The 17,430-nt window shown below is 42.5% G+C and overlaps 1 protein-coding gene across 1 annotated transcript in view; it reads right to left on the bottom strand.

The window, feature by feature from the left end:
• Positions 1-17,430, bottom strand: part of PDE9A (phosphodiesterase 9A) — a gene marked incomplete at its 5' end in the record, with an annotated part of 91,232 nt that overhangs the window by 42,200 nt on the left and 31,602 nt on the right. Inside the window, one exon of the mRNA XM_082625526.1 lies at positions 15,129-15,172. Within this exon, the coding sequence (XP_082481652.1) occupies positions 15,129-15,172 (44 nt within the window). The remainder of the gene's footprint in view (positions 1-15,128; positions 15,173-17,430) is intronic.

Raw genomic sequence — 17,430 nt, 5'->3', positions numbered from 1 at the left:
AATCTGAAGAGCAACAAGAAAAAAAGTTTAAAAAAATAACAGAGCCAGTCACATGAGGGATAAGAGCAAACTTTCTAACATGCATGTAATTAGTCTCAGAAGGAAAGGGGTGAGAATGGTGCATAAAATACACTTAGTGAAATAATAGTGGAAAATTTTACAAATTTGATGAAAATCACATTTATATACCATGGAAGCTCAACAAAGGACACCAAGCAGGATAAACAAAAAGAAAACCAGGGCACGACATGGTCAAAGTGCTGAAGCCCAGGTATAAAGGAAAAACACCTTGAAAGCATCCAGAGGGAAAAAAGGGAATGATATGATTCATAATGAAATGATTCACTTGCAGGGGAAAGAGACCATAAAAGCTGACTTCTCAGCAGAAACAATGGAAGCCAGGGGAAAAAAAATAAATAAAGGACATCTTTAGACCTCTTTTAAAAAACAAACACAAAACAAAGCTCTGAATGCAGCATTCTACACCCTGAAATATGTTTCCAAACGAGGGCAAACAGAGACATGTTCAGAGAAGCAACAGCTGAGGGAATTAGTCACTAGCTGTTCTGCACTTCAAGAGATGCTCAGAGAAAAAAGAAAATTTTCAGGCTGAAGGGCTATAACACCACTCAGGAGTTGGAATCTACGGGAAAAAATAATAAAAGCACCAGAGATGGCAAATAGGTTGGTAACTACAAAAATTTTATCTTTAAGTTTCTTTTCATTATTTCTCCAAAAGACAGCTGGCTGTTTAAAGTAAAAATTTTAATACTGTATTATGGAGTTTATACTGGATGTAGATGATCTTGGTTGCTCCATCTGCTCTAAGAGACTACCAGAGACTCGGTGGCTTGTAAACAACAGAAATTTACTTCTCACAATTCTGGAGGCTGGACGTCCAAGATCAAAGCGCCAGCAGATTCGGGGTCTGGTGAGAGCCCACTGCCTGGTACCTAGATGGCCATCTTTTCAGTGTCTTCACAGGGCAGAAGGAGCGAGGGAGCCCTCTGGGGTCTCTTTTATTAGGGCCCTAATCCCATTCATGAGGGATCTGCTCTCATGACCTACTCACCATTCAAAGGCCCCACCTCCACACGCCATCACATTGGCGGTTAGGATCTCAGCATGTGAATTTTTTTGCGGGGTGGGGGGACGCAAACATTCAGTGTGAAGCATAGATGTAAAGTGTATTGCAGCAATAGCTCAAAGGTTGTGGGGAGGATTTTACCGCTGCAGAGTCCTTACTTTTTATGTGAAGTGGCACAACATTAATTTTAACTAGGCTAAAAAGTTAAGGATGATTTAAAAATGGGCAAAGATCTGAAAAGACACTTTGAGAAAAAAAAAGATATACAGATGTCAAATAAACATGAAAAGATGCTGAATATCGTTAGCGAACTGCAAATGGAAACCATAATGACATACCACTCCACACCTATCAGAATGGCAAAAATCCAAAACACTGACAACACCAAATGCTGGTGAGGATGTGGAGCAACAGGAACTCTCATTCACTGCTGGTGGGAATGCAGAATGGTGCAGCCACTTTGGAAGGTATTTTGGTGGTTTCTTTTTTTCTTTTTAAAACATGTTTTAAATATTTATTTATTTATTTATTTAGGGTGCATTGGGTCTTAGTTGCGTCACAAACGATCTTTCATTGCGGCGCATGGGCTTCTCTCTAGTTGTGGCGTGTGGGTTTTCTCTTCTCTAGTCGTGGCATGGGGGCTCCAGAGCGCGTGGGCTCTGTAGTTTGCAGCACGCAGGCTCTCTAGTTGAGGTGTATGAGCTCAGTAGTTGTGACGCGTGGGCTTAGTTGCCCCGCGGCATGTGGGATCTTAGTTCCCCGACCAGGGATCGAACCCGTGTCCCCTGCATTGGAAGGCGGCTTCTTTACCACTGGACCACCAGGGAAATCTCAGTTTGGTGGTTTCTTACAAAATTAAATGTATGATTCAGCAATTGCACACCTGGGTAGTTACCTAAAGGAGCTGAAAAGTTATGTCCACACAAAACTTTCCCACAAATGTTTATAGCAGCTCTGTTCATAACTGCCAAAACTTTGAAGCATCCAAGACATCCTTCAATAGGGGAAGGAATAAATCAGCCCTAAGAAGAAATGAGCTATGAAGCTATGAAAAGGCATAGAGAAAGCTGAAATGTATAGTACCTAGTGAAGGAAGCCAATCTGAAAGGGCTGTGGACTGTATGATTCCAACTACGGACATTCTGGAAAAGGCACCACTATGGAGACAGTAAAAAGATCCGTGGTTGCCAGGGGTCTAGGGGGAGGGAGGGATGAACAGATGGAGCACAGAGGATTTTTAGGGCAGAGAAACTACTCTGTATGACCCTGTAGTGGTGGATGCAGGTCATTATGCATCCGAAAACCCACAGACTGTATAACACAAAGAGTGAACCCTGATGTAAACTATGGACTTTGGTTGACAATGACGTGTCAGTGTTGGCTGACTGACTGGGACAAATGTAAAGCTCGGAGGCAGGATGCAGATGGTGGGAGAGACTGAGTGAGTGTATAAGGAGGGAATATGTGGGAACTCTGTACTTTTCACTGAATTTTGTGTTTTTATTGATCTCCAAGAAATAAAGCCTGCAATTAAAGAAAAAAGGTTAAGGATGCACGGTGAAATATAACAACCAACTAAAAATAATGCAAAAAGCAGAGGTAAAGAGTCAATAGAGGGCTTCCCTGGTGGCACAGTGGTTGGGAGTCCGCCTGCCGATGCAGGGGACACGGGTTCGTGCCCCGGTCCGGGAGGATTCCACGTGCCGCAGAGCGGCTGGGCCCGTGGGCCATGGCTGCTGGGCCTGCACATCCGGAGCCTGTGCTCTGCAACGGGAGAGGCCTCAGTGGTGAGGGGCCCGCGTACCGCAAAAAAAAAAAAAAAAGAGTCAATAGAAGAGGGACTTCCCTGGTGGTCCAGTGGTTGAGACTCTGCCTTCCAGTGCACCGGGTATGGGTTTGATCCCTGGTTGGGAAACTAAGATCCCACATGCCTCGTGGCCAAAAAACCAAAACATAAAACAGGAGCAATATTATAACAAATTCAATAAAGACTTTTTAAAAAAGAGCTAATTTCTTCCGTTAAAAAAAAAGAGTCAACAGAAGAAATAAAATAGAATACAAAAGTTTATCCAATGAACCCAAGAGAAGGCAGAAGAGGAGGAACCAGGAAACCAAACCCAAGATCAATAAAAAAACAAATGGCAACATGGTAGATCTAACCTCAGGCATATCAAGAAATACATTACATGTAAATGAATATAGGAAGAAGTAACCCCAAAATTACATAAAATCTTTCAGAAAACAGAGAAGAAAGTAAATCCCCCAATATGTTTTATAAGGCCACCATAACCCCACAGTCAAAGCATGACAAAGACATTACAAGAAAAAAGTTATAAGTCAACATCCTACATGAGCATGGACACAAAACTCCTTAACATATTATTAAAAAATAAAATCTAGCAATATATAAAAAGGGACTACATCTTACATCAGGGTAGAGGTCCTGTATACCCTTTGTTAAATTTATTCCTAAATATTTTCCTAGGAACACTTCCTGGGAATACAAGTGGGGTTATCCCAGAAATGCAAAGTTGTTTTAACATTCGAAAATCAGTCGGTATAATTCACTGTCTTAACAGAATAAAGGAGAAAAATCATATGTTATCCCAGTAGATGCAGAAAGAACATGTGGCAAAAATCTAACACCTATTTATGATGGAAAAAACCATTAGAAAACTAAGAATAAAAGGAAACTCTGTCAACCCATTTCAGTCGATGCACAAAGAACATCTGATAAAATTTAACACAGAATTTTGTCAAAGAAGATTTGACAAAAAAACCTCTTTGTAAACTGGGAGAAGAAGGCATCCTCAATCTGATAGAGGGCATCTACAAAAAAACCTGCAGCTCACGTCACACCCAATGGTGAAAGAGTGAATGCATTTCCCCTGAGGTTGGAATGAGGTAAGGATGTCTGCTCTCAGTCTTATTTAATTGTATTGCAGTTTCAACCAATGCAACAAGACAAGTAAAAGAAATAAAATCCAAAATGATTGGAATGTACAAAGTAAAACTGTCTTTATTTTTAGAAGATATGATTGTCTCTATGGAAAATCCTAAGATTCTATGAAACAACTACCAGAACTAACACATGAATTAATAAGCAAAGTCACAAGATACTATGTCAATACACAAATATCGGTTGTATGTTTATAAATGAGGAGCAAACAAATGGAAAATTACATGAAGATCCCATTTACAATAACACCAGAAGACAGAGAATGCTGAGGAACAGATTTAACAGATTTAACAGATATGCAGGACCTCTATTCTGAAAGCTATAAGCGTTGCTGAGTGGAGGGATGTATCATGCTCATGGTTGGAAGACTCAATATTGTTTAGATTTTATTATTCCCAAATTAATCTGTATATTGAATGCAATCCCAGTTTAAGTAGAGAAGCCTTTTTTAAAGAAATTAACAAGTTGATTCTTTATTCTAACATTTGTAGGGAAAAGAAAAGGACCCATAGAACCAAAACAACCGAAAAAGAAGTACAAATGTGGAAGATTACCGGATTCCAAGCTCTAGCAATTAAGCCAGTGTGGTCTTGGTGTCAGGACAGACAAACAGATCCATGAAACAGAACATGGAGTCCAGAAAGGGACTCACACATAGAGAGTCAATTAATTTTCAATAAGCATTCCAGAGTGGTTCAATGGAAAAGGAAACTCTTTTTTAACAAGGAATACTGTGACAACTGGGTACATGTATGGAAAAAAAAAAAAAAAAGACCATCAACTCCTACCTCACACCGTACACAAGATTAATTTGAAATGGATCACAGATTGAAATATAACAGCTATAACCCTAAATTTCCTGAAAATGTATCTTCATGACCTTGCGGTAGAGAAAGGATTCTTAAAGAAGGTACTACACATAAAAGAAAACTTGTTCAATTAATTTCATCAAGTTAAAAACTTCTGCTCATCAAATGACCTCTTTAAGAAAATGAAAAAGGTAAGTCACAAACTGGGAAAAGATACTTGCTATATATACATCTCACAAATGAATTATATCCAGAATATATGGTTTCTTATAAACCAGTGATAAACACTAATACAACAGTCTCAAAACTGCACAAAAATACTTGGAACAGACACTTCACGAGGTAAGATATTCAAGTACCCAATAAGCACAGGAAACCATGCTCAACAATTATTAAGTCATCCGAGAAATGTAAAATTAAAACCATAGTGAAATATGATTCTACGCCTACTTGAGTGCCTAAAATTAAAAACATTGAGAATGCCTAGTGTTGGGTTGGATGTGACAACGGGACCACTCATACATTACTGGTGGGAACATAAATGGTACAGCCACCTGGGAAGACAGTTGGCATACGAACCAGCAACATCACTCCTAGATATTACCCAAGATAACTGACAAATATGTCCATAATAAGACATGCACAATGCTTACCGTAGCTTAACCCTAAACAGGAAATGTCCATCCACAGGAGAATTAATGACCAGTGGTGGAGTGCTCATGAAATAGAATACTACTCAGCGATACAAAGTAAATAAACGCATGCATGAACCTTAAAAACATGATCGTGAGCGAGAGAATGCAGAACCCAAAGAGCTCACTCTGTGTGATTCCATTCTCATGAAATTTAAGAACAGGAAAAAGCAATCTGCCTGTGGCAAAAGAAGCAGTGGTTTCTCATGGTGCGTGGGAACAGATTCGAAGACAAGCACAAGGGAATTTTTCTGGGGAGATGGAAACGTTCTTTGTCTTGACTGGTGTGGTGGCTACACGCGTGTGCTCTTTTATGGAAGTTCATCAGATGGTACCCTTTATGTCTGTGCATCTCACCGCACAGTTAGAGGGGACATGAATATGTGTGTGCCTGGTTTTTGCAGATGCCTAGCGGCGGAGAGCGTTTGCTTTGCTTCCTAGAGGTATGGTCAGTCCTCGGTATCTGCAGGGGATTGGTTCCAAGACCCCTGCCCCCAAGGACAGCAAAATCTGCTGATGATTTTGGTACCCTTAGTCGGCCCTCCGTATCTGTGGATGTGGGACCGCGGACACCAAGGGCCGACTGGACCAGATTCTGTAGTCATCACATGGTGATTCTGTGTTCGGTATTACCGTTTGCCACCCGCCTCCCTGACAGTGATGTGCTCAGTGTTCCTGCTGTCGCCTAGACCACCCCACGGAGCAGGTGAACGTGCAATTCCATAAAGCTAAAGAAAACAGAAGTGTGCTAAGCCCCTAAGAGACATCACAGGAGAATAGGAGCTTTCATTTTGTACACTGAACCCTTTTTATTTTCAAAAGAATACAAGTAAAGATGACTAAGGCTACGATGACCAAGCTGTGGGCAATGAAACTGCACTAAAAATAGAAAATATTATTAAGAAGCATTATTATTTCTTCTAAGCACCATGCTTGTGCTCAAATGTCAAGCATTAACTCGACTGGCAAGTGAAAAAGGGAGCCAGCCCTCCACGTGCAGGTTCAGACCTTAGGAAGCAGTCCTGGCTCCATGAAAATTCAGCAATTCCAGAGAGACGCAGCTTCAGCCATGCAAACGTGTCCTCTAGGTCATTGTAAATGATAGCACCATTTAGCGAGCGCTCCCCAAGCGGCACGCCCCGTGCTAAGCATTTTGTATGAATTACTTCATTTATCCTCGTAAGAACCATGCGGGTGTGTATCCTAATTCCTACTTCGCAGGGTAACTGCAGTGTAGCGTGGTCAGTCGCTTTCCTGAGACCACTTCACCCAACTGACACCTGAACGAAGGCAGCTGGACGGTCCCTGCTTCTTAGGTTTGGATCTTCCAAAGCCGACCTGGAGACAAGGAATCAGGGGCCAGCAGGGCACGTGGAGGTGGTCCCAGGAAAGCTGGGGGGTGCGGGGAGCGGAGAAAAAGCAGGGAAGTGTGAGCCGATGAGCAGGGGCATCTGGGCTGATCGTTCTGGGGTCCCTTTGGGCAACTGCATATTCGATGCGTGAACGGTCCCCACCGCTCCACCCAGGGGCAAGGAAGCCAAACAGTTGCCCGCGGCTCCCTCTCTGGCAGGAGGACCGTTCTCGGGGCATCAGCCCTCAGAGCTTCCTGTGCAGAGGGAGTCCACAGGCAGGGGACTCAGAGGAGGAAGCCCTTAGTCTGCATGTGCTCTTTTCTTAGACCCTTCCTCCAAGGTGGCTGGACTCTTGTTTTTTTAACTGAAATATTTTATCTAACCCAACTTATCTCAAAAATATCTCATTTCAACATGTATCATTCCTAGGAAAACTTGCCCACACCTGTCCAAAACTGCATCATTTACATTAGCCAAAAAGTGGAAACCCCCAAACTGTCCACGAGCTGATGAGTGGAAAACACCACGTGGCTCTTCCACACAACAGGACGAGCGTTGACCTTCGCTACAACACAGAGGAACCCCGCCTACATCAGGCCAAGCGAACGAAGCCAGGTACAAAGGGCCACGTACCCTGTTACACGACACGTCCATGACAGGCCTACCCACGGGGACGGAAGGCAGACAAGTGGTTGCCAGGGAACAGGGTGAGGGGATGGGAGTAGGTGCTGGCAGCTATGGGGCTTCTTTTGGGGGTATGGAAAGCTTCTGGCATTAGAGAATGGTGATGGTTGCAAAACGAGGTGCATACGCTACAAACGACTGAATTTGCGCACTTTAAAATGGTGGATTTTATGCTGTGTGAATTACATCCCAATAAGAAAACATGAAATATAAACATTACTCATGAGATATCTTACATTCCTTTTCTCCATGCTGAGTCTTCAAAATTCAGTGTGTATTTTGCATTTACATCTGCAGCTGGACGGTGGCTGGCCTTCTTATACACGTGGTGGCTGGGTCAGGACTGGCCCGTCCTTCTCTTCTATGACAAGTCATGTTTTTCACAATACTCTTCTCTTCACTGTTTCCTAATATTTAAACAGCAAAACAGGAAGCCTGGGGCATTTCTGCATTGCCCGGCTCCACCAGGACCGCTAGGAGCGTTTATTGACACGTGAGGCTCAGAGGATCAGCAGAGATGGCGGGGCCCCCAGGAAAGGCCAGGCCCACAGGCCCCGGCAGCTGCATGTAAGTCTGGACACAAGGTTCCTGAGTCCTCTCCTGAGATTGTTTTTCCCGCCATCGTGAATGCGGCCTGGCGACTGCAGGGCCGGTGGGGCTCCTTACAGGCCCTGACTCAGGGCTGCATGGCCAGAACCGGTTACTGAGCGGGGGTGAAGGCCGAGAGGCTCCAGGAAGCCAGGCCAGGTGTTGATGGATGGGAGACGGAAGGCTATTTCCAGAGAGAGAAGCTCAAAGAGTTAAAGACTCCTACGAGCAATTCCCAAAGGGCAGAGGGTCACACAAAACCCTCTTTCTTCTTCCTCTAGCAAGGACCGTGCAAACATCTGATCACACAGCCACGCCCCCCAGTCTTCCTCTCTGGAAGCTCATCCCTGTCCTGTCCACCTGCTCGGCTTGTTTTTTTCCCCTTTGTTCTTCAAAGGGACCCTCTTCCGGATGGTGCCAAGTCGTCAGTGGCCGTCGCAGGGAATGCTGTCCCCCAGTGTGCCGTCTTAGGGCTCAGTCCTCGGTCCCTCCCTCACTGGGGAGCTCATCAGGCCCATGGCTGCAAACACCATCCCCACCGACAGTCCAGTGGCACGTTGTCACCTCCCCAGCTCAGGTGTGACAGCTCCTCCAGACCCATCTACCTGACATTGATGTCCAACAGGCAAATCATGCACCACCACCTCCCGCTGCCGCCCAGAGCCCACGTCACCCTCAGCTCACATCCTCACGGGGCTGCTGTTCCATCCTTTCTGTGGCTCAGGCCTGACCCCCGAGTCTTCTCTGACTGCTCTTTCTTCTACATCCCACTTCCACTCAGTCAGGAAATAAGCCTGGTTCTTCCTTCAGAACACGCCAGGATCTGATCACTCCTCACCACCTCCCCTGCCCTTCCCATATGGGAATCAAGGCACCAGCTCCTCATGGACCTTCAAGGTCCCACATGACCTGCCCCCAGCAACCTCAAACCTCATTTCCAAATGTCTGAGCTCCGAAGAGCTGGAGTCAGGAATGCTTGGTGGTCACCAGGACGTCAGTGGAGACCCCACAGGAATGGCGCCTCAGCTGCAGGATGGAACTCTCCCTGGAGTAGGGGTTCTCTAGAACCGTCCTACCAAAGCTAAAAGACAGGTCTCAAAGGCATCAAACTGATTTGTAAGTAGCTTAACTGTCTGCCAGGACAGAGCCTATGCTCTTTAATGGAAGAAAACAAAATCCAGATGATCCACAACATAACAAAGAGGCAAACATGAATATACAAAGACATGAAGAAAAAAATATAATTGTTGAAAGCAAAAATTGATAACAGTGTATCATGGGGTTTAAAACATATGTAGGAGTAAAATGTATGACATAAAGCACAAAGAATGAGGTAGGAGAAATGGAATCATGCTATTCTGAGAGTCTTGCATTATTGTGAAGTGGGGTAATGGAACTGAAAGGCAGACTGTGATGAGTTGATGGTACATATTGGAACATCAAGAGCAGCCACAAAGAGATAAGACAAAGAAGTACACTTCATAAATCAAGAGTGGAGGAAAAAAAATGGAATTAAAAAATGCTCCGTATCCAAAAGATGTAGAAAGAGTGGAAAAATATCAAAAAGAATAATGAGAAAAATAGAAAATGAGTAACAAGGAAGTAGATTTAAACCCAACCATATCAATAATTACATTTAATGTAAATGGCTTAAAAACTTAATTAAAAAGCTTAATTTGCCAGAATTGATAATGCCACCTATATAAAAATTCCACTTCAAATATAAAGACATTAAAAGTAAAAAGATGGAAAGGGGTATGGCATAGGAGCACTAAGTATAAGTAAGCTGGAGTGGTTATAATAACATGAGATAAAGAAGAGTTGAAAACAAGGAATAGTACCAAGGATAAAGGGCAAATTTTCATAAGAATAAAGGGGTTGATCCATCAAGAAGACACAACAATCCTAAATAAGTATGTGTCCAATAACAGAAATTGAAAAGCATGAAGCAAAACCTGAGAGAACTGAGAAATGAAACAACCCATCCACAACAGAGTTACGTATTTTAATACTCATCCTTCAGTAATCAATAGAACGAGCAAACAAAAAATATGTAAAACTTGAAACTTGAAACTTGAACTACACTATTGACTAACTTGACCTAATTGACATTTATAGAATCTTTCATCCAGTAACCACAGTACACGTTCTTTTTTATGTGTGCATGAACCAGTCACCAAGATACACCATGTATCTCAATAATCAAAAAAGACTTAAGTTACATAGTCACAATGGAATGAACAGAAATCAGTAACAGAAAGATAACTGGAAAATACCCAAATATTTGAAAATTAGATAATATACTTCTATATAACAAATGGATCAGAAAAGGAACCACAAGGTAAATTAGACAATATTTGAAGGTGAATAAAAATGAAAACACAACACATCAAAATTTATGAGATACAGCTAACGTATGCTTCAAGGGAAATCTCTAGCTTTACATTATTATATAAAAAAAGAAAGATCTAAAATCAATGGTCCAAGCTTCTGCCTTCAGAAGCTAGAAAAAGAAGAACACATTAGATCTGGATGAGTAGAAGGACAGGAATAATAAACATAAGAGAAGAAATCAATGAAACAGGAAGCAGACAAACAATAGAGAAAACCAAAGAAACTTATTTCTTTGGAAAAAGAAATCAATACAATTTATAAATCTCTAGTTAGACTGATCAACTTAAAAAGGGAGAAGATATAAATTATTAATATCTTGAAAGAAAGGAGGAATTTCACTACAATCCCCTAAAGAGGATAACAAAGACATATTTCAAACTACATCATACCAGTATATTCTTAGATAAAACTTAGGTGAAATGGACACAACTTCCTAAAATTAATACCCAAATAAATAGAAAACTTGAATGTACCTATTAAATTGAATTCATAATCTGAAACCTTCCCAAAAGAAACTCCAAACACAAATGGATTCATTGGTGAATGCTATTAGACATTTAAGGTAGAAATAATGCCAACTCTATACAAACTCTTCCACAAAATAGAGGAGGGTGGAACACTTCCCAACTCATTTTATGAGGCTAAATGTATATATTATAAGAAAAGAAAACTATGGACCAAAGTCCCTCATTAATATAGATGCAAAAATCCTTCACAAAATATTTGTAAATTTAATCCAAAACAAAAAGAAAATATGCCATGGCCAAATGGAGTTTATACTAGGAATGCAAGCTTAGTTTAATGTTTTAAAATCAATCAGTAAAATTCACTACTAACTGGAGAGAGGAAAAAAACATGATGATCTCAAAATAGCCAGAAAATGCATTTGACAAAATTCCAAATTCCAACACCAATTTATGATTAAAAATCTCAACACATTAGGATGAGAAATTTTAAAAAAACAACAAATAAACCCTCAACTTGATAAAGGGTATTCACCAAAAAACCCTATAGCTAACATCAAAATTGATGTTGAAAAACTTCATACATTCCCTCTGAGATTGAGAACAAAGCAAGAATCTTCACTCACACCTTTAATTCTTCTATTGTACTAGATATCCTAGTTAGTATAATAAAGCAAGAAAAAGAATCTGATAAATGGCATCAGATTTGAAAGGAAGAAGCAGTTCTATCTTTGCATATGTAGAAAATCATAGGGAATATACAAAAAGATACTAGACTTAATAAGTGAGTTTAGCCAGGTCAGTACACAAAAGCCAACTGTATTTCTATAAACTAAAAACTACTGGAAATTGAAATTTTAAAAAATCCATTGACAGTGGCATTAAAAATATGAAACACTTCATGATAAATTTATCAACATACATTCAAGAACTTTACACTGACAACTATAATACATTAGTGAGAGACACTAAAGGAAACCCAAATAAATTGAGAGAGACTATATTCACGAATCAGAACACTCAACATTACTAAGATAGTAGTTCTTTCCAAATTGTCAATATATTTAACATCATTTCAATCAAAATCCCAGCAGACTTTTTTGGGTAGCAACTGACAGACTGATTCTAAAATTTATTTGAAAATAAAATGAACCTGGAGTAAACAAAACATTTTTGAAAGATAAGAATGAAACCCAAGGACTTGCACTCCCAGATTTCAAGACTTACTAGGAACCTAGGAAACCAAGACAGTGAGGCATCGGGTAAGGATGGACATGGATATTAATGGAGCATGACAGTAAGACTCACACATTTATGGTCCACTGATTTTTGACAAAGGTGCCATGATAATTCAATGGGGGGAAGGATCGTTTTTTTCAACAAATGGTGCTGGAACAAATGGGTATCTGAGAAAGTGAACCTCAATTCTTTTCTCCCTCCCTTGAAGGTGGGCTATACTTAGGGACTTGCTTCCAAAGAATCGAGCAAGGAAAGGGGAAAATAGTGACTTTACAGCGAAGAAGCCAGTGATTCATGTGGGTACTATGGTCTCCTTGTATTCTTTCCAAAAACCCACATCCCCAGGCTGATCATGAGAAAAGCATCAGACAAGCCCAGATTGAAGGGCATTCTACAGACTCTTAAAGACTGCCAAGGTCATGACAAACAAGGAACATTGGAGACACTGTCAGACCAGAGAAGACTGGAAGGCATAACAACTACGTGTGGATTGAATCTTGGATCAGGAAAGGGACATCAGGAAAAAAACTAGTGAAGCCTGAATAAAGTCGAGGATCTAGTTAATAACAACAACAAAAAACAATAATAAAGTTTATTGTTAAGTCAAGGGCTTGATAAGTGCTTTTTATGTTAATAAAAAGTTATTGGGCTTCCCGGGTGGTGCAGGGGTTAAGAATCTGCCTGCCAGTGTAGGGGACATGGGTTTGAGCCCTGGTCCGGGGAGATCCCACATGCCACGGAGCAACTAAGCCCACGCGCCACAACTACTGAGCCCGTGCTCTAGAGCCCGTGAGCCACAACTACTGAGCCTGTGTGCCATAGCTACTGAAGCCCACGTGCCTAGAGCTCATGCTCCGCAACAAGAGAAGCCACCGCAATGAGAAGCCCACGCACGGCAGCGAAGAGTAGCCCCTGCTCACTGCAACTAGAGAAAGCCTGTGTGCATCAACAAAGACCCAACACAGCCAAAAATAAATAAATAAATTTATTTTAAAAAAAGAAAGTTATTTTCATACAAAAAAAAGTTAGAACTCATATTTTATTCTAACATCTACTATCAAAAGAACTGAATTAAGAGTTTTCATGAAGAGCTACTCAGGCATAAAAATATTTAAAGCAACCAGTGCTCCTATGTAAACGTTGTCACTTTAAAGATGAGACCCTGAGACACAGAAACATCAGGGCCTCACTCACACACCATCCAGTGCAGTATGGGTGGCATCAAAATTCTATTCTGTAGACATCAATTTTGAAAAACTTAAAATTAAATTAATATTAAATTTTAAAAAGAAAAATAAACCTCAACTTTTGCCTCAGGCCATACACAAAAATTAACTCAAAACGGATCACTGACCTAAATGCAAAAGCTAAAACTATAAAACTTGTAGAAGAAAACAGAGGAGAAAACTTCACAACTATGGGATAAAATAAGATTTCTCTGGACACAAAAAGTACAAACCATAAAAGAACAATTGATAAATTGGGCCTAATCAAAATTTAATTCTCGTTATTGAAAGACACTCATAAGAAAATGAAGAAGCAAGTTGCAGACCAGGAGAAAATATTTACAATATCTACCTGACAAAAGGTGTGTATCCCAAATATACCAGGAATGCTTTCAATTCAAGAGTAAGAAGGAAAACTACCCACCACCACCACCAACAACAAATCAGAAAAGATCTGAACAAATACTTCATAAAAGAAGATTTAAGAATGGCCAGTAAATACGTTAAAGATACTCACCATCATTAATCACTAGGGAAACACAAATTAAAACCAAATGCAGTACCACTCCACACCCAGTAGAATTGATTAACACAAAAAGGACTGACAATGTCAAGTGCCACTGAGACTGTGAAGCAACGGGAGCGCTCGTACCTTATGGGTGGGGATGCAAGATGTGCAGGGAAATTGCCTGGCAGTACTTTTTATAAAGTGAAACATACACTTAACCATGTGATCCACCAAGCCCATTCAATCCCATTGACTCCAAGGGAAATAAAAATATATGTCCCTATAAATGCTTGTACTTGGATGCTCACAGCTGCCTTATTCATAAAAGTCCCCAACCTGAAAAAACCCAGATGTCCTTCAACAGGTGAATGGATAAACAAACTGTGGTCCAGCCATACCTGGAACGTTACTCACCAATAAAAAGGAGAGAATCGCTGATACACACAACACATGAACGAGTCTCAAAAACATCAGGTCGAGTCAAAAAAAGAGTACACGTTACGTAATTTCATGTTCTATGAAACTCTCAAAAAGACAAATCTAATCTATGGTGTCAAAGAGCGGTTGGTGGCTGACAGAGACCAGGAGCGGAGGGACAGGGGTTAAGCGGGAAGAGGCACAAGAGAACTTTTTCAGGTGATGTAAATGTTCCCAGTCTTGGTTTTGGTGGTAGTTAACAAGGATGTATAGAACGTTCAAAGCTTATCAAAATATACACTTAAATGGGAGCATTTTATTATGCCTAAATCATACATGTGATCAAAGATCCAAAAGGAAATGGGATTTTAAGAAAACAACACACCTGACTGTATGAGGCATCCTGGGGGCTGGCCTTTTGCCTCACAGTCTGAATGGTCAGGACAGATACTGGGCCCAGGGAGACAAGAGTGGGGTGTCACCCAGTGTCTGCTAAGTCGTCAGGACCGGGTGGGAGGGGGTGGGGCTGGGCATCCTGGGGGTTTGTGGAGGGCAGAGCATGGCTGTCTCTGCAGCAGTACGCGGCTTTAGATTCTGTAACAGTACTGGGCTTCAGATTCAACGCCTAACTCATACATAGTCAATCACAGGCGCAGCCTGGAGCTTTTTTTTTTTTCTTTGAATTTAAAAAACGATAGCAAGGCCTTACCAGAGAGCTGCTTGATGGCCACAGGTCTCACTTTGTAGGGAGTCCTGCAAGAGAGAAGGCAGTTAGTTCCACTGTAAGATGCTGTCAAAGATGTTCATGTACATATGGCTCGAGAGAGAAGCACTTGGGCTGAATTAGAATTCAGTGAATTAGGTCTTTTTACAATGAATTTCTTTGGCAGGTCTGAGCTTTCTCATTCAGAAGAAATCTAAATACTTTAAATATAGCATTTAAACAATGGACCTCCTCTATAATGTTCATATTTGGTTAATAAAATAAACATGTTGAATGCAGCTGGGAAGGCACAGAATTGTCCTGGTCTGTCCTGACACCTGACTGATGCAGGAGGCTCTCCCTCTTTTGCTTTGAGCTCCTGGAGACTGCATCCCCCAAGTGCACAAGAGAGGATGATGTCAATAACTCAGTCGAAAATATACTGGCACCTTGGTGATGTCACCACCGGTAATCATGAGACCCACAGGGGGTGGGGAGAGGATACTGGTGATAGGAAAGACAGAGTAAAGGTCACTGTCCCTGACACACAAGGACCTCTGGCAAAGGTGGCGGGGAGACAAGTCAATGGAAAATAGGCAAAGAATAGGAACAGGCCATCACTGATAACAGTTAATAAAAATAAAAAGAGGGACCTCAAGAAAGAGGCTATTTTTTTACCCAAATTTTAGAACCTGGTAACATGAATGCTACGAGGGCACAGGGACTCAGGGTCTCACAGGTATTGCTAGTGGGAGTACGGATTGCCATCACCTAGGGGAAAGCAACCCAGCAGCGCTGATTCAAATGTAAAATCCTTTGTCTCAGCATGTGAACCTAGGGATGAAAGTATTAACTCTTCTGGTTATCTTACACAGGGATACCTTCATATGACACTCATTCATTCAACACATTTTACACTGAGTGCTCAGTGTGGTCGGGTTCTGGTGATATAAGAGTGAATCAGGGCTTCCCTGGTGGTGCAGTGGTTGAGAATCCGCCTGCCAATGCACGGGTTTGAGCCCCAGCCTGGGAAGATCCCACATGCTGTGGAGCAACTAAGCCCGAGCGCCACAACTACTGAGCCTGCGCTCTAGAGCCTGTGAGCCACAACTACTGACCCCTCGTGCCACAACTACTGAAGCCTGTGCGCCTAGAGCCCATGCTCCGCAATAAGGGAAGCCACCGCAGTGAGAAGACTACATGCTGCAATGAAGACCCAATGCACCCAGAAATAAATAAATAAATTTTTTTTAAAAAAGAGTGAATCAGACAAGAACACTCTGCCCTCACAGATCCCACGTTCCACGGTCAAGTACACGTGGAAAGGACATGAATGCTGCCGTCTGAATGGCTAAGAAATATCCGGGCCCCTCTCCGCCAGGGCCGGATGACACATTAGCTGAACTGTGGAGTGTCATTCAGTTGTCCAAAAGATGGGGATGAGTGATCAGGAACTGATGGGGAGGGAGGCCCACAGCATCTCGTTAGGGAGACACGGCCAGTTACAGGGTCACAGACGGAGATCAGCTCAGCGATGGGGAAAGAAAGTACAGAGACTCTGGAAGGAATTACATCAAACACCAGGCTCTTAACAGTGGCTAACTGGGCATCCTACCTGAGGTTTAACAGTTATAGGGCACACGGAAGATTGTTTACATTTAAAATGCCAATAAAGTATAAAAATAACAACTGCGTGGCACGGACAAGCCCACAGTGATCTCGAGTCCCGCCTCCCCAGGAGGGTTTCCTCCTGGTGTAGCCCATGAGGGGCAAGTCACCCCCACCCATCTCTCCCGCAGGAGCATGCACCTTGCTTGGGGAAAGGTCCCCGGAAGTTGGTTATTTGGGACTTGGGGAACATGCCCTACAGAGATTTCATCATAATGGTGTTTTTGGGTCCTGGGAGATCACAGAACATCCTGCTCAGAATCCACGCGGTTTGAAGTGTGGCTCCACCTGTAGAGCAGGTGAGATGCCTGGCTGGGGCAGGGCTTGGCCAAGGCGGTACTAGCTGCCTCTGTCCTCACACTGGGGGCGAGCAGGGCGAGTCCACCCTCCCCGGGCCCTCCCAGTGGCCATCAGCCTCGCCAGCTTGCAGGTTTCCAGGAGCCACCGCTCAGGGAAGGGGGGAACCTCCCTGAAGCCCACCGCGTGTGTGGGGCTGACTTTGAAACAGGGGCGTATCCAGAGCACGTGTCAGTGCTGCCTGGCAGGGCCAGGGCTGCGGCGATGGGGTGTGGGGCGCGGAGAGCCAAGGCGAGGTGGGCGTCACCTCTCCTCTCTCCTCCTCCCTCAGCCCCATAAGCAG

The sequence above is a fragment of the Mesoplodon mirus genome (assembly GCF_964341445.2).
Source record: "Mesoplodon mirus genome assembly, chromosome: 6".
Classification (NCBI taxonomy): Eukaryota; Metazoa; Chordata; class Mammalia; order Artiodactyla; family Ziphiidae; genus Mesoplodon; species Mesoplodon mirus.
Note: the sequence above shows the minus strand (reverse complement) of the source record. Positions and strands in the feature narration are given on the sequence as shown.